Source organism: Schistocerca americana, chromosome 3, assembly GCF_021461395.2.
Source record: "Schistocerca americana isolate TAMUIC-IGC-003095 chromosome 3, iqSchAmer2.1, whole genome shotgun sequence".
NCBI classification, from domain to species: Eukaryota; Metazoa; Arthropoda; class Insecta; order Orthoptera; family Acrididae; genus Schistocerca; species Schistocerca americana.
The window spans coordinates 230,823,177-230,841,956 of record NC_060121.1 but is presented as its reverse complement, the minus strand read 5'-3'; the positions used below and the strand labels follow the sequence as shown (position 1 = coordinate 230,841,956).

At 38.9% G+C, this 18,780-nt stretch overlaps 1 protein-coding gene across 1 annotated transcript in view; it reads right to left on the bottom strand.

Moving 5' to 3' along the window:
• The window catches only part of LOC124605609 (origin recognition complex subunit 1), a 127,449-nt gene that overhangs the window by 42,862 nt on the left and 65,807 nt on the right, over positions 1 to 18,780 (bottom strand). The window contains exons 5-6 of the mRNA XM_047137406.1: positions 11,783 to 11,953; positions 6,611 to 6,760 (exon numbers count right to left, since the gene is read on the bottom strand). Of these exons, the coding sequence (XP_046993362.1) occupies positions 6,611 to 6,760; positions 11,783 to 11,953 (321 nt within the window). The remainder of the gene's footprint in view (positions 1 to 6,610; positions 6,761 to 11,782; positions 11,954 to 18,780) is intronic.

Here is an 18,780-nt window from a genome sequence, read left to right as displayed (position 1 = left end):
AAGACAAAAGTGGTAATTCAACATACTCTAATCAATGCCATATCCAAAGTAAAGTTCAGAGGAAATGTGTCTAGTGTCTTTAAAAACAGGACAAGAATGAGACGAGGAGACAAACAATCACCACTGCTCTTCCAGTGTGTTTTAGAAAAGGTCATCTGAGAATGGCAGAAAGGAATGAACAATTCAGAGACAGAAAATGAGGTAATGGCTAGTAGGTAGCAAGTACAGGGGTTGGACAAAAATATGGAAACACCACAAGCACAACACATTACCAAATCTAATATGGTACAGAAAACCTGTTGGAATTCACGACAGCTTCTAGTCATCTCTGAATTGGCAAATACGGGTCCTGTATGGTTTTCAAGGGAATCTTATATAATTTCTACTGCAAAATAGTGGGAAGTTCAGATAACAGTATTGGAGGTGGATAGCAATCATGCACAATTCTCTCAAAAGCAGATGACAGAGGACTGACTGGTGTCCCGGGAAGATGCAACAATTCATCCTTGTGGCCATAAAACCAGTCCTAGAAGATGCAAGCTGTGTGAACAAGTGCCCTGTCATTTTGGAACAGAGCACCACCAAACATTATACCATGTAATGGACTTTATCAGCCAAAATAGTCACAGAACTTTTGACAGTAATATGACCTTGCAGAGTAACAATGGGGCCCATGATATGGTTGCCCAAATCATCACCGACTCTATGTTGTGTTTCACTCTTGGGATGTAAACTTGCCAGTCCAGGTTTTTTTGGCACCATGTTTTCCTGTTATGGGAATTTGCATCACTGATGAGTGGTTTCGGAATTGAGTTTGCCCGCAATTCTCTTCTTATAGAGCTCCATGTTGTTTTGGTATTGACCAGGTTTGCGCGTGTAACGTTCAGTTCTAAAATGACTTTTGTAATTTACATCCTCTTACTTTTTGTCACAATCCTCTTCAATGACCATCCATCATGATAATCAACATACACTTTTGTCCTATTGGAACTTAGAGGATGATGGTTTTCTGCTCTCCCTGTGCGCCATATAAATCTTGGACGTGGTGCCTTTTGAAACATTGGACACTTCAGCTCCCTTGGTTATGGAAGCACCCACCATAGAAGCACCAACATTTTGTCCCTGTTTGAATTCACTTAGCTCTGACATAATGCACTTGCAACTGCACAGAACACTTTTTGACCACAACTGACACTTGTAATGTATTGAGGGCACTGCACAGTTGCTGTTCATGTTCAAATACAACAGCACAATCTGAAAGCTTTACTATTGTCTGCATTTATGTTCAAGTGTGAATTTCTTACAGTGTTTTCCTATTTTTGTCTAAATGCAATACATGAATCTTACAATCGACTGTCTAGCCTTTGCATATGAGCTAGTGATCTTCTCAGACTCCACAGATATGGCAGCAAAACAGCTTAATGAAATAAAAACATTGGCAGTACAGCAGGGTGGGCTTCAAATCTCCTTTGAGGAGATGTACTTCATGATAAACATAAAATCAGCACCACAAGAACTGGAGCTCAGAAAAGGAAAAATTAAGCATGCACAAAAGTTTAAATACCGATATGAATGGATAGAGCCTAACCTATCAGAGAAAGAAGCCTTCGTATCATGCATTAAAAAAATGAAAACGGCCTATCAACTAACTAAAGGCATCCCTAATAAGAGATCTATAATCTTATACAACAAAATTAGACAATACTGCAATGTTATTACACCAAAAGCCCTATAAGTAATAGAGACTCTTACAGTGAACAAGAAACATCCACTGGAGAAACTTAAGGCAAAAAAGGAAGATTTTGGGTTCCATCAAAGTTAAAAGATAGTGCAGAAGAAGGCATCACAATCATGAACACGTGGAGAAGGTAAGTGATACAATTCAGAAAAGAAGGACTGCTTTTAACAGCTATGTGACACGAATGAGCCCAGGAAGGACAACTAAAAGGATACTAGCATACTTTCAAGATAAGAAAACCAAAGCGTCATGGCTCACAAAAGTCAAAAAGATTTACAAAAACTGGAAATTAGTCCTAAGGAAATGTAGGAGCATTAAGGAATAATTATGAATACACATAGGTTTCCAGAAAAAGGCGAAGCTGAATACAGAGGTGTGTACCCAAGAGAGAAAAGAACACTGGAATTGACTGAAGGAGCACTGTGCAGTAACTAAAGCTCACAAAAAGAGAGACAGCTGAATTGACATGGTCAATAGTTGACCGAAATGAAGAAAGAAGAATAATCAAAATGTGTGTGTGTGTGTGTGTGTGTGTGTGTGTGTGTGTGTGTGTGTGTGTGTGAAGGGAGGGGGCAAGTAGGTGTGTTGTCCTTTTAATTAAGTAAAACTAAAATTGTCTTTACATAATGTACTACTAAATGAAATAAGGATTAGCTGGATAAACCTAAAAGCATATTGTCATACAGCACTTTTCCCAGAGAAGTATGGTTACTGAACTTCTCTAAGAGCACAATAAGGGAACACCTGGGATTTAATAAATTTTTTAAATTTGTGTTACATGTGCCTCATTATTTTCTTAAATACATAAGCTGTGGATTGCCTTCCTGTCAGGAAATAAAATGCTTCTACACAGTGTATTGAACCGATAGTAGTATTGCACTAGTTCTATATACTGACTAATCTATTTGCTAGAGGAAGAAAATGCATGTCAGTGGGTAATGTCTTATTTTTAGCTTGGCAGGTGTTACTTCCTTCCATGACTATAGCTGGTAAGGTGATTGCCACGCACTGTTTACTATTACAATGATAAGTTTTCCAATGACGCAGGCTCCTGCTGTCCTACAGCAAACTGACAGCCCACCTGGGATGCATCAATACATCACAGCATGTCATTTATCTACATCTACATGTCTACATCTACATTATATTACTCTGCAATTCACAATCAAGTGCCTGGCAGAGGATTCTTCAAACCATCTTCAAGCTATGTCCCTAGCGTTCCACTCTCGAATAGCTTGCGATTTCTCATATTTTATTATGATGATCATTCCTCCCTACGTATGTGGGCACTGTGAGCGTACCACCCATTTGGCGATGACCAGTCGAGCTATAACAAGATATGTACCATCTGTGAAGGACAGGGTAACCTACAGTGAACTGCCGAGTGCTTGACAGTCCCAGGTCAGAGTGAGGACGTGGGCTAGCAGAATGCGATTACATAGCTGTTAGCAGCTTGGGGAAATTCTGGCTGTTAAAACTTGGTAATGGAGGCAACTCGCAGATCCAGTGCACATCCACTGCCACGTAGAATAAAACTACAAAGGTTAATAAAGACAGAACCAATGAAAGTACAGAAGAGCCAGCAGGTTCACTTTAAAGGGAAAATTTTGCCAATGGTGACTGTTGAGATGCACCACCTTTACCATAAACACTTTTCACGTTAGAGACATTTGAATAATTATGATAATGTACAAACTTTGAAAATTGTATTTCAGTTACATGCGATTGCAACAAATAATATATTTGTAGGATGGTCTTGTCGAGCTGTATCTCCCAGTTTTTTAAATTTATTTTTTCACTAAATAAAAATTAAATAAATAAAAGTAGCGGCAGTACACTAATAGAGATTAGTAACGAACATTATGAAAATTTACATATAAATTCATATATTATATGTGTATAAAATGTTGAAATGGTGATTTTTGTATTTAAATTACATTAAGCGTCTTGCTTGACTCACACAGTAGCACACCAAGGGCTTAAACAGGCGGCAGCCATGCTGGACTGGGACTGTGTGATCTCAAGTCTTGTTGAGATAAGATTAGTGTCAGATTGCAGCTCAGAAGTTGCAGTGCACGTATGGTGAAATTTTTCTGAGTATTGAGTTTTTGACTTTTAATTTTCCACCAAGGTTCATGCGATTTTGAATTTTTCAGCTATACACGTTGCCAGTACACTTAACTTGTAGAAATTTGCTGAGTTTACTTCAAGACTTAAGATGTTTTAGAGGTTGTTTGGAACATTTTTTGCATTTTCCTGCTTTTGTGGATTTGATTGTTTCTGTGGATATACTCAGACACTTATTTGAACTTTTGCCAAGATTCGTTAGGTGAACTTGGAATATTTCTATGGTGAAAGGAAGTTGAACTAGTTTTGTGTTGAACCACACTTGTGGACTTTGATTTTATTTCATGGTGTTGGATCCACCCAGTCAACTAGACTTGTGATTTATTGATAAGTGCGATAGTGGGGACTTGGTGTTTCGGTCGCATCACTAGTTTCTTAATATCGCCCTTCCTTTTGCGATCTATTTAAAAAATTAATTGTGCGTTCATGAACGCTATTGCAAAATTTAAGCCCTTGGTGTCTAAATCTGATTTTGTTGGCACAATACTTTTTCACGTGAAAGTAAAAAATAAACCTTTTTATTCACAGAAACATTCCGTGTGAGTGTGTTGGTCTTTTAGTCAGCAACTCACAGCACTTTATATACATACAATTCAAATTTATTGACTACAAACAGAACGTTTATATGACGAATGTTTGTGCTGCCCCCAATAGATGATAGCAAAGCCAGATTTACTGAATTCCAGCCTTACAATGGGGAGGCATTCTGCTTAGCATGTAACAATTGCTTCACATCTTCCTTTATTGTTTTGTGTACTGGACATTATTCGTGCGAAATGCATATGGGAGCTTAGAGAACAAGAGACAATTCATGAGCTATAATTCTTTCTGTTTCATTATTATAACCCATCTTAAAACTGTAATTTAGCCACATTATTCATCGCACAGTTGCAGCACCAATAGAATATTTTCGTAATCAGAGGAGAAAGTTGGCAATTGAAATTTCACGACAAGATCCTGCCACAGTGAAGAACACTTTCGTTTTAATGATTGGCAACCCAGTTCACATATCATGTCCATGGCACTCTCTCCCCTATTTCATGATAATACAGGAGCTGCCCTTCTTTGAACTTTTTCAATGTCCTCCGCTAGTCCCCTTTGATGCGGATTCCACGCAGCACCGCAATACTCCGAAAGAGGGCAGACAAGTGTAGTGTAAGCATTCTCTTTAGTAGATCTGTTCCTCCTCCTAAGTGTTCTGCCAATAAATCACAGTGTTTGGTTTGCTTTACCCACAACATTATTTATGTGATTGTTGCAATTTAAGTTATATGTAATTGTAATCCCTATGTATTTACTTGAATTTACAGCCTTCAGATTTGTGCGCTTCATCGTGTAACCAAAATTTGGCGGATTTCTTCTAGTACTCACATGGATGACTTAACACTTGTCATCATTTAGAGTCAATTGCCACTTTCACACCATACAGATATCTTGTCTAATCAGTTTGCAACTGGTTTTGATTTTCTGATGACTTTACAAATGGCAAATGACTGCATCATCTGCAAACAAACTAAGAGCATTGCTCTATGAATATCGTCAGCTGCATCACTATATTCTCTACTTTAAAATCTACAATAGCTAGGAAAAAAAGAATATTAGGGGTTGACCTCCTGTCAACGTTGAGGTCATTAAAGCATCAGCGCAAGATTCAATGAGGGACAGAATGGGGAAGCAAACCAGCTTGTCCTTTTCCTTTCTTAGTCTGATTCAACGGAATCATGGAAAACCCAAATCTGAATGGATGGATGTGGATTTGAGATGCTGTCCGTCTGAAAGCAAGGTGAGAGTCTTACCACTGCACCAACTCCATCAGCAGCTGAGAGGTAAGCTTCAAGTGAGGTTGCTGGGTAAAATACCACAGACACTGTAATGCATATGCACATTCACCATGCTATGCCTACACAGAGGATTCAGTGTTATGTGGGACATTCATCTCAAGACAGCAGGCCTCTTAGTAAGTATTTGTTCTGGAGGACACATTTTAACTACAATATACACCACTTCATATTCATGCTTGAGAAGTAATAATTGGGCCAACAAACTCACGGCATTGCAATGTACTACTATTCACAGTTAATAACGTATGGCAAAGGCACACATTTAATCACAATAGATATTGAATTTCAATGAAAATGAATACTATAATTACATTAACATTTTAGCTACATTTTCACAATACATAGTACACTTTATATTTTAATTCACAGTGTAATGTTCCTGTTAACTTATTGACCAACAGATCATGTGAGAATATAGAACAGAAAATTCCCCCACCTGAAGAACTTTATTTTCTTAATGCTCCAGAACACACGTCTACAATTACATTTCAGTCAACATTTGCTATATGTAATTAATAAGCAAAGAACATGGCTGAGAAGAATTATACACAATGAACAAATCAAATAACCTACACATAAAGACAGATGGGTAAAAGCTGACACACTACAATTTCAGTAACTAATTATGCAGATTCATCAATAAGCACAAACCTATTAACAACAACACTCACAAAACTGTGAAAGAACTTTTGTCAAATACTAAAATTCTTCAAAATAAGATACTTAACAATGAATGGTTGTTAACTTTTATACTGAGGGGAGGGGGGGGGGGGGGGGGAAGAGAGAGAGAGAGAGAGAGAGAGAGAGAGAGAGAGAGAGAGAGAGAGAGAGAGAGAGAGAGAGAGAGATTCGTCTCACAAGTTTATTGTAAAAGAAAAATAATAACTTTTCATTGCTGACTCACCAGGCGGCTAGTAACTCGACCCATGAGAAGTCTCTCTGGCAGATCCATGGTATTGGCTATGGTAATTACTATGAGGCGACAACCAGTTACAGAAGGCCATTCCAACATATTGTAGATAACATCCTGTCTCCGGGTACAGAGCATGTCCAACTGTATGAAGAGAAGTAATATAGTCTTGGCAAGAAATCAGAAATTCTGCAGGCAAATTTATTAACATGATTAAGAGATTGCGATGATGAAAGAAGAGGCAATTCGAGACCTCTTCTCCTTCCCCATTTTACGTTGGCTACTAACTGCCACACATGCCCATCACTACCATTAATTCTTGGTTCTATAATAGCTCAGTATTAATTATCTTTCCTAACTAACTTAATTTTCAGCTTGTTATATGAGGGCAAAGTTCTGAATATGAGAATAAAAAAAGGCACTTAAGAGGGGAGAGGCGGGAGGAGGGAGGAGGGGAGAGGAGAGGAGCAGAGAAGGGGAAAGGACAGGCAGGTACATTGGCAGAGGGTGGCTCACAATGAGATTGAGGGGACGTGAAAAGCAAGTTGGTGATAGGACATAGGGGGGTGGGAACTGTTGAGCGAAGGGTGTGGAGGACAACAGGTCACTGTGCGCTGAGGCCATGATAATTTTGGGAGTGGAGAATGTGTTGTAAGGATAACTCCCACCTGTGCAGTACAGAAAAGTGGAAGGAAGGATCCAGATGGTCCACGTTGCGAAGCAGCCACTGAAATCAAGCATGTTATGTTCTGCTGTGTGGCTCAGTGTGACCTACTTTGCTCTTGGACACAGTTTAGTAGTGGCTGTTCATCTTGGTGGCCACCTGGTAGGCAATCATACCAACATAAAAAGCTATGCAACGGTTGCAACTCAGTTTGTATACTACATGGCTAATTTCACAGGTGGCCCACCATTTGATGGGCTAAGATATACCTGTGACACTACTGAAAGAGACAGTGGACGGGGCAGGTCTTGCACCTGAGTCTTCCACAGGCATGCGATCCCTATGATAAGGTGTTGAGATTGGGAGTGGCATAAGGATGGACTAGGATGTTATTAAGGTTGCATGGGCAATGGAACACCACTTCAGGAGGGGTGGAAAGCATGTCCCTCATTTCTAAGCATGGCAATAGATAAAGCCCTGACAAAGGACATGGTTCAGCTGTTCCAGTCAGGGGTGGTACTGCGTAACAAAGGGGGCACTCATTTGTAACTGGCTCTTGGGGTGATGGGAGGGCTATGAGTGTGAGGGGGAAATGGCACAGGAAATCTATTTGCAGACTCTGTACAGGGGATAGCGCCTGTCCGCGAAGCCCTTAGTGAGACTTCCCGCATAATGGACAAGGGAGTTCTCGTCACTATAGGTACACTGTCCCTGAATGACCAGTCTGTACGGAAGGGATTTTTTGGTGTGGAAGGGATAGTAGCTGTCAAAATGTAGGTATTATTGGTGGTTGGTGGGTGTAATGTGGATAGAGATGTTGATGGAACCACCAGATAGGAGGTGGTCAACATCCAGGAAGGTGGCAGGCTGGGTTGAGGAGAACCAGGTGATGTGGATGGGAGAGAAGGTGAGGTGGTGAAGGAATAAGGATAAATTATATTGGCACTAAATCCAGATCAAAAAGATATCATCAATGAACCTGAACCAGACCAGGAGTCTGAAGTTTTGGGAGGTTTCCCCTAGATGGCCCGTAAACAGGTTGCCATAGGGTGATGTCAGACAGTTGCCCATGGCTGTGCTGCAGATTTGCTTATATACCTTCACTTCAAAGGAGAAGTAATTATGCACTATAATCACGTTGGTTAGGTGTATGAGGAATGAGGTAGTGGGTTTGGAGTCTGAAGGACACTGGGAAAGATACTGTTTGACAGCAGCAAGACTATGGGCATGAGGGATGTTGGTGTATAGGAAAGTGGCAATAACAGTGGCCAGTAGAGAACCAGGAGGTAAAGGGTGGATGGTGGAGAGTCACTGAAGAAGTGGTTGGTACCTTTGATGCGGAAGGCTAGATTATGAGCTATTGGTTGGAGGTTTAGGTCAACGAGGACTGAGATCCTTTCATTGGGAGCACAACAACCAGCTACAATGGGGCATTCAGAATTGTTAGGTTGCGAATTTTGGGAGCATGGTGTGTGGGGTGAGGAGAGAAATGGATTTGGGGGAGAGTTTCTGGGAAGGGGGGTAAGACTTTAAGCAGGGATTGGAGGTTACGTTGGACTACTGGGAGGGAATCACTCTGATCAGAGTCACACAACTGACACATGCCTTCCACCTGGTAGTGATTGCAACTCAACATGAAAGTGGTGAAGCCACTGTCAGCAAGTAGGATGATTATATCAGGATCTTTTTGAGACATTTATGGCTGTTCTTTCCTCTGCTGAAAGGTTGGTGTTCTTAGAAAAGAGGCCTGTGGAAGGATGGTGAGGCCAAGTTGGTGGTAAGAAATTCCTGGAAGGCGACCAGGGGGTGGCTGGGTGGGACAGGGATCACGGTTGGATGGTGATATGAACTGGGAAAGGCAGGATTCAATGTTGGCATTACATTGGCTTTTGTTGGGGACATCGGTGGCGAAAAAGTGTTTCCATTCCAGGGTTCGGGAGGAGGGGTGTAGGTCTTTGACAAGTCCAACATGGTTAAATTTTGGTGTAAAGCTAAAGGTAAGACCTTTGGAGAGGTCTGAAACTTCTGTCGGTCTGAGGAGTTTGGTAGAAAGGTTAACATCAGTGTTCCTGGATTGTTTAGGTTCTGGATTTGGAGTGTTATAGAGTCTTGGGGACATGGAAAGTTGAAAAGGTCTGCTATGCAGGATCTGGGTGGTATGAGGAGTTGATGAGGACCAACATTGTGGGTAGGACAAGAGTTGGATAGTGGTGTTCCAAGGTAGCAGTAGGATGTCAGCAGGTTGGATAACTTACAGAGATGGTGTCTGGAATGCTCTTCCAGGTGCTGAGGAACAAGGGATTAAATTTCAGAGGTGTGATGAATGTAGTAGGGTTACACAGTATCAGTATCTTGCAGAGGGGGCAGAGGTGGTTCTGGGATACATGAGCAGCTAGGGAAATAAAGGTCCACCCAGACAAAGCCCCACTTGCCTGGGTAAGCATTATACAACTGAAGAACAGAAGATTCCCCAGAGGTTGCCTGCTAACTGATGTTCCTCTTCTACAGCCATGCAGCTCATCAATGTGCAGCACACCTTGAGAATGAGTTTTTTAATAGAGCTTCTTATCATCCTTATGTTCTGGGTAGTTAAGGTAAGTTACCCATTCCACATGATACACAACATTCCACCACCAAGTTGCATGGTGGTCAGTGGAGCATCTTCAGAGCTTATGGTAAAAGAGTACTGGTGACATTGCCAAGTTCAAAGTTCAGGAAACCCATGTTCGCCAGGCCTGTACCTAGCAAATAAGTGCTAAGCTCCCTAAGTTGCTTGCCATTTAGTGTGACCTAGGTGCACATTGACATTTATCTTTTAATGAAATGTGTACCAATACAAAAACAAATTGTCATTTGTATCAAAGAAAACTCATTTTAATTATGGCATCCTAAGCAACATTCCTTTTCCCTCACTTTACGTTATCACAGATAATGTCAATGAAGCTTTCTCTATTACTTATTTCTTAGTGTCAGGCTTGCTAACCGGCTTCTGTAAATTACATCAATGAATGCTTCAGAAAAATTATATAAAAGAAGCTTTCAACATAAAGGTAAACATTATTTTCTGCTGGATACAAGCACTGCAGAAAGTCAGAGCAAGTGAGGAGTGTCATAATTCTTGCTGTTAAGGTTGACTGGTGGCTTGCAAGCTCATGCTTTTAGATCCTTTACACCTTTGCACTGAGACAAATGAGAGTGAACAAAGGTGTGTGAGCATTATCAGAACAATTTGCTAGTGTTCATCACAATTCCCTTGTACCTGTGAACATGGGTTTGTACTGGGAGGAACACAACAGAAAATGATAGAATGAATATCGAAGCATACAAACACTGTGGGAACAAGAGTGACCAACTGTGACTGTGAACCAAAGAGAACCAAATGCCATTCCCTTGCACTCGCCTGCCATTTCCATATAGGAGCAGTCTTGTTCGCTGTTGTGTTTGCTTGTGTTCTAGAGTAAATCAGGCTTTAGATGTTATAACCAGAATAATTTATTATCAGGCAAAATACATCAACAAATCTTTTTTTTTTCAAAAAAAAAAAAAAATGTCAGAACAGCATCCCTCAACTGGATACACAACCATATATTTGAAATGAATGCACTACTTTTTAAACACGCATTAAAACCAAAAATAATAATACACTAGTAAACCAGTCTCTCTCTTATAAGGTGCAATTCTTGAGTCACTCTTGCCGAAAAGCCAAAAGTGGAGCAGTGAAGAAAAATTGTCTAGAACAAGAGCTGTAAAGGATCTTACAGCATTAATAGAATAAAGACAGTCACATCTGAAACATAGCAGTCTTGAGGGACACCATTCTCTTGCACATAATTGTCCTTCAGAATTTTATAACTAAGTATAAAACAAAAATCTACAACGAAGAAAGAACTATAGATAGATTATTAGGTGTTACAAAACATCCATTCATGGAGCTGTCTGAGAATAATGTGCTTCCAAAGAATAATGTATATACTCAGAATTCTTGAAAGTAATAGTTCTTTGTAATTTTTCTCTACCCAATGACAGCACCTTTAAATTTACTAAAAATACTAAAATTACAAATTTCCAAACACTTCTGATGTGTTAATTACACACAGATTCCAAAGTCACCATCGTAAAAAGAAAAGTTACAGAAGATAACATTCAACAATTCTTTTACTCCCAAATTAACCCTCAAAATGTACTTTTCGTTACTTAATGAGAGAGAAACAAATTTAGCATAACCTGCTATATGGCTGTAGTAACCAATGCATCAGTATGAAACAGAATTAAAAATGAAAGCAGAATTATCCCTTTAGCCAAAGAATGTTGCAGACATTAATTCTTATGATAGACTATCATGTACTTAAGTTTTCTTGATAATAAACATAAAGCAGGAGCACCTAAACAATATTACATGAAATTTTTTAAATGTCTAGGCAAGTGAACCACAGTTGGACTAAGAGATATTCTATGAAGTAAATACCTATGACATACAGTAAAGCATCATATCATTTTCTTACCTCATCAACTAAAAGAACTGTTGGCAAGTCTTTCTTGCTTGGTTTTGTAAATTTCTTTTCAAGTATCTCTTGAGCTGTTTGTGTGGTCACTTTCTCACCACCCAGCTCTTTTAAAATTCTAACATATGCCTGTCTTGGTTCTGTTAGCTGAAGTCCGTTTATTTCAATGAACTGCAAGAAAATTACCTCATGTAAATACAACAAAAAACAACAAATGTGTGACATCACAAAATTTATCAAAATACACCACATTATCGTCATTCTAATCACTCTATGAATCCACAATTAACTGCAGCAATAAGGCACTGGAAATTACACTTCTCAAGGAAAAAAACTGTTTTCTATTAAGCAAGTAAAACTTATAAATGTTTTAAGATAGTACTCAGCTTTCACAAGGAGGAAGTAGAAGACAATGACAAATCAACAGAGGAGGGAATGGGGGCCAGAGAGGACAGAAAAACATGAGGAAACGTGAAACAATGAATAGGTTTTAATGGCTGTCAATGTGCTGTTTCCCTACTACAAAAGTTTAAGATTCTAAGCCAATACACATTTTTGAGAGACTGGTAATTCCCTGCTGCCAGTGACCAGCATTCATAATATACCACTGCAGCTATTAGCTTTACTTAGCAGCCTTTGAACCTAGAGAACAGTACAGTTCTAGTCTGCAACTACACCACAGATGTGTATAAAAACTTAACGGCTTGTAGTGTTCCCTTATCCTCGGGGCTCTGCCGTGAAAAATATAAAATAGAAAATCTGATTGATGTCTTGAATTTTGGTGGTTTCAGTTACGGATAAGGCGGACTTCGTATTATTGATTGAGATCGTGCTTTAATTTGACCGTGCATGGCAGACCGGGTCGGCAACACTACAAAAAGCAACTGTACGGAAATAGCATCAGAAACTAACTGAAATTTACCTTATAATCTTGTTAGATACGCAGTATTAATTACAATATAGTCTTCATGGCTGTCCTCCTAATTTCTCTTGTAGGACGACCCGTCTTTCACTTTTCTCTGTCTGTTGAAAACTTCTTCAAGTTGTCACTGTCATGATCAATTTACAACTTTGGCGATAACCACCTTGAATCACTATTGAAACAACCTCGCTTTGTAATGTAATTTTAATTTCCACCCAAAAGCACATTCAACACATCGCCGAAAAATACACGTCTTTCGTACGAAGACAAGAGAGAGAGTGTCATCAATTAGTTGTTAAAAACAAAAAACTACGCAAAAGTAAAAAGACGAACAAAATTATTTATAAAAATCGGTCGCTGGCGCAGCGCTCTTCCGCGTGCGCGATCGTAAATTATATCTTCGGAGGTGCGGAAGTCAAAAGAACCATTACAGGCTGCATCATACTGCTATCCTTTTACAATGCCTAGCAATTATGCAACAAGCAAAACAATCAAAAGGGCAAATATCTGCAAAATAGTGAACACTGTCTTGGGAAAACAAGTAAAATGAAATTATGGTAACTTCTGTTTATCAAGAGCAATCAGTCCATGTATTACTGAGGAAACAAACTCTTAAATGCAATATAAAATGTAACTTAGGAAAGCCTAGGAAATACTCAAAACACGATTAAGAAGTAACCATTATTTCATAAATAGTGCATTTATTAGTTTTTTTCCCCCTCATTAGTCCCACCACTAGCAATGTACTTGTCATTTGCACTGAAAGAACTGCAAGCTCTGGTGTATTAATGTAACACATCATCAGATTCCAAATACATTACAGTATCAGTTAAACACAAACGGATTTTGTTTGGTGGACCATGTACACTTTATGGTTCCAAGTTTGATTTTTCAATCTTGGCACGAAAAGTTAATCAAGGAAGTAGCCCACTTAACATTGGCAGTAGCATTAATGTCAGGAAATATTTTAAAACAAGGTTTCAAGGCATTTTCTAATTCTCTATTTTTAGAGATTATTCATAGTCATTTGTGAATTTTTTGTAACACTAAATTTATTTAAGTAGGATTATTCTGGTTAAATTGTATTAATTATTATTAATCATTATTTTATAATTCATTATTATTATAAAAGTTATTATTTATTACTGGACAAATTTTATTATCCACTGTGAATAATGTGGTACTTGTATTACTGTAACATATAAAGACTTGTTCCCTCATAAAGTTAATATTTTAAACATTTGAAAATCTACGATATTAAGTACACGAGATCACATTTTTTCCTAAGAAACATACTGCAATAACTTTATATCGACAAAAATAATCAATTTCAAAACATAATGTAACTAGTTGTGCACCCGCTGCTTCGTTCGTGTGGGCTGCGTGGTCTGCACAGATTTTATTTTGCTTTTTTTTTATTGGACTTTTAAGCTGTTCACACAAACTGCAGCACCTTCTAATCTACTCACTCTAATTGAGACCACAGAACCATGGTCTTTTTCGAATGTACCTCTGATCAAAAAGCAATTCTGGTAGCTGCAGCCAGAGTTGTTTTTTTTTTTTTTTTTTTTTTTCAATCCTGCCTTTTGAGTTCTTGTGGTGATACTTTCAAAGACACTTTCGTCCTCTGATGCGTTACCACTAAACAAGAAATGAAATACCAATTTTTGGCCCCATTTCACACTCTTTGGGGTTGGATTTAAAAAAAAAATGAAACAGGTTGTTTTTTTTTTTTTTTTAATTTATAACTGAGGCGTCAAATATCATTTTTCATAGGTGTAGTTTTAAAATGCTACAGCAGTTCTTTGATAATAATTTATTGTCAGAAAAAAATCTTTCACAGGGTGTATACATGGTCAATCAAAATAATTACCAAATTTTTCGGTTAAAATACACTTTTTCCTGGGTGAAAACACAATTTTTTCGTGTTAAGTGACAGTACATTTTCCGTCAGAGTTGTAAAACTTATCAATACATTGGAGGGTAAAAGTTTTATACAGTAGTGTAGAACTTGACGGCACTTTAGGAAACGAAACACAGCAAAAAAACAATGTGTTTTGGAAAGTCCTTTGATGTGCAACAACATGTACACTGTGTATTTTCTTGTTACAAAAGTATAAATACGAATTCCACTAAATATAACACATTAGTTTCTGGAGCACTGAAACTGAGACTGATCTGCTTTTGTCAGCTAGTCATGGCTCATATCATGTTATATCGCCAGCCAATGAAAACTGATATTTAGAGCATAGGACACGTGATGTAGTCAGCCAATAGCAACATCACTCTTAAGTAGTGTGAAAAAACAACTAGGAAACGTTAATGTTTTAAATTAATATACACATTATAGCATAGCTACAAGCAAATACTCGACTATTTTTACCCCCCCCCCCCCCCCCCCCCCGCCCCCGCCAACACACACACTCTCTCTCTGCCCCCCCCCCCCCCCTTCCAATACTAAATTAGTGATGGTTCAGAATGAGTCCTATCATGCTATTCCTTCTTCTAGTAAAATTATGGAACAGATTTCATTTCTCCGCAGTTCTATTCAGTACCTCCTCAGTTGCTGCTTGATTGACCCATCTAACCTTCAACATTCTTCTGTAGCACCACATTTCAAAATCTTCTATTCTTTTTTTGTTTTAACTGTTTATTGTCCACATTTTGCTTTCACACATTACAACACTCCATACAAATACCGTCGGAAAAGACTTCTTAACACTTAAATCTGTTCATTGTTAACAAATCTCTCTTCTTCAGAAATGCTTTTCTTGCCTCTGCCAGTCTACATTTTATATGCCCTCTAATTTGGCCATCATCAGTTATTTTGCTGCCCAAATAGCAAAACTCACAAACCACTAAGTGTCTCATTTCCTCATCTAATTCCCTTAGCATCCCCTCATTTAATTTGACTACATTCCATTATCCTCATTCTGCTTTCGTAGGATGTTCATCTTATATCCTTCTTTCAAGACCCTGTCCATTCCATTCAACTGCTCTTCCAAGTTCTTTGCTGTCTCTGACAGAACTACAATGTCATTGGCAAACCTTGAAGTTTTTATTTCTCCTCCCTCACCTTTAATGCCTACTACATATATTATTGTGGCCAAGATAGATACGAAGCCCACGCCTACTACAGTAGTACAAGTTTATATGCCAACTAGCTCTGCAGATGACGAAGAAATGTATGATGAAATAAAAGAAATTATTCAGATAGTGAAGGGTGACGAAAATTTAATAGTCATGGGTGACTGGAATTTGGTAGTAGGAAAAGGGAGAGAAGGAAACGTAGTAGGTGAATATGGACTGGGGCTAAGAAATGAAAGAGGAAGCCGCCTGGTAGAATTTTGCACAGAGCACAACTTAATCATTGCTAACACTTGGTTTAAGAATCATGAAAGAAGGTTGTATACATGGAAGAACCCTGGAGATACTGGTAGGTATCAGATAGATTATATAATGGTAAGACAGAGATTTAGGAACCAGGTTTTAAATTGTAAGACATTTCCAGGGGCAGATGTGGACTCTGACCACAATCTATCAGTTATGAACTGTAGATTAAAACTGAAGAAACTGCAAAAAGGTGGGAATTTAAGGAGATGGGACCTGGATAAACTGAAAGAACCAGAGGTTGTACAGAGTTTCAGGGGGAGCATAAAGAAACAATTGACAGGAATGGGGGAAAGAAATACAGTAGAAGAAGAATGGGTAGCTTTGAGGGATGAAGTAGTGAAGGCAGCAGAGGATCAAGTAGGTAAAAAGACGAGGGCTAGTAGAAATCCTTGGGTAACAGAAGAAATATTGAATTTAATTGATGAAGGAGAAAATATAAAAATGCAGTAAATGAAGCAAGCAAAAAGGAATACAAACGTCTCAAAAATGAGATCGACAGGAAGTGCAAAATGGCTAAGCAGGGATGGCTAGAGGACAAATGTAAGGATGTAGAGACATATCTCACTAGGGGTAAGATAGATACTGCCTACAGGAAAATTAAAGAGACCTTTGCAGATAAGAGAACCACTTGTATGAACATCAAGAGCTCAGATGGAAACCCAGTTCTAAGCAAAGAAGGGAAAGCAGAAAGGTGGAAGGAGTATATAGAGGGTCTATACAAGGGCGATGTACTTGAGGACAATATTATGGAAATGGAAGAGGATGTAGATGAAGATGAAATGGGAGATACGATACTGCGTGAAGAGTTTGACAGAGCACTGACAGACCTGAGTCGAAACAAGGCCCACGGAGTAGACAACATTCCATTGGAACTACTGACAGCCTTGGGAGAGCCAGTCCTGACAAAACTATACCATCTGGTGAGCAAGATGTATGAAACAGGCAAAATACCCTCAGACTTCAAGAAGAATATAGTAATTCCAATCCCAAAGAAAGCAGGTGTTGACAGACGTGAAAATTACCGAACAATCAGTTTAATAAGCCACAGCTGCAAAATACTAGCATGAATTCTGTACAGACGAATGGAAAAACTAGTAGAAGCCGACCTTGGGGAAGATCAGTTTGGATTCCGTAGAAATACTGGAACACGTGAGGCAATACTGACCTTACGACTTATCTTAGAAGAAAGATTAAGGAAAGGCAAACCTACATTTCTAGCATTTGTAGACTTAGAGAAAGCTTTTGACAATGTTGACTGGAATACTCTCTTTCAAATTCTAAAGGTGGCAGGGGTAAAATACAGGGAGTGAAAGGCTATTTACAATTTGTACAGAAACCAGATGGCAGTTATAAGAGTCGAGGGACATGAAAGGGAAGCAGTGGTTGGGAAGGGAGTAAGACAGGGTTGTAGCCTCTCCCCGATGTTATTCAATCTGTATATTGGGCAAGCAGTAAAGGAAACAAAAGAAAAATTCGGAGTAGGTATTAAAATCCATGGAGAAGAAATAAAAACTATGAGGTTCGCCGATGACATTGTAATCCTGTCAGAGACAGCAAAGGACTTGGAAGAGCAGTTGAACGGAATAGACAGTGTCTTGAAAGGAGGATATAAGATGAACGTCCACAAAAGCAAAACTAGGATAATGGAATGTAGTCGAATTAAGTCGGGTGATGCTGAGGGAATTAGATTTGGAAATGAGACACTTAAAGTAGTAAAGGAGTTTTGCTATTTGGGGAGCAAAATAACTGATGATGGTTGAAGTAGAGAGGATATAAAATTTAGACTGGCAGTGGCAAGGAAAGCGTTTCTGAAGAAGAGAAATTTGTTAACATCGAGTATAGATTTAAGTGTCAGGAAGTTGTTTCTGAAAGTATTTGTATGGAGTGTAGCCATGTATGGAAGTGAAACATGGACGATAAATAGTTTGGACAAGAAGAGAATAGAAGCTTTTGAAATGTGGTGCTACAGAAGAATGCTGAAGATTAGATGGGTAGATCACATAACTAATGAGGAAGTATTGAATAGGATTGGGGAGAAGAGAAGTTTGTGGCACAACTTGACCAGAAGAAGGGATCGGTTGGTAGGACATGTTCTGAGGCATCAAGGGATCACCAATTTAGTATTGGAGGGCAGCGTGGAGGGAAAAAATCGTAAAGGGAGACCAAGAGATGAATACACTAAGCAGATTCAGAAGGATGTAGATTGCAGTAGGTACTGGGAGATGAAGCTTGCACAGGATAGAGTAGCATGGAGAGCTGCATCAAACCAGTCTCAGGACTGAAGGCCAAAACAACAACAACACATATATTTTTTTGTTTCCTTTACTGCTTGCTCAATGTATACATTAAATAACATCAGTGACAGGCTGCAACCCTGTCTCAGTCCATTCTCAACAATTGCTTCCCTTTCATGCCCCTCGACTCTTATAATTTCTGTCTGGTTTCTGTAAAAGTTGTACATGGCCTTTTTCTCTGTGTGTTGTACCCCTGCTCCCTTCAGAATTTCAAAGAGGGTATCCAGTCAAGATTGCCAAAAGCTTTCTCCCAGTCTACAAATGCTATAAACATAAGTTTGTCTTTCCGTAACCTATCTTCTAAGATAAGTGGTAGGGTTAGTATTGCCTCATGTGTTCCTACATTTTTCTGGAATCCAAACTGACCTCCTCTGAGGTCGGGTTCCACC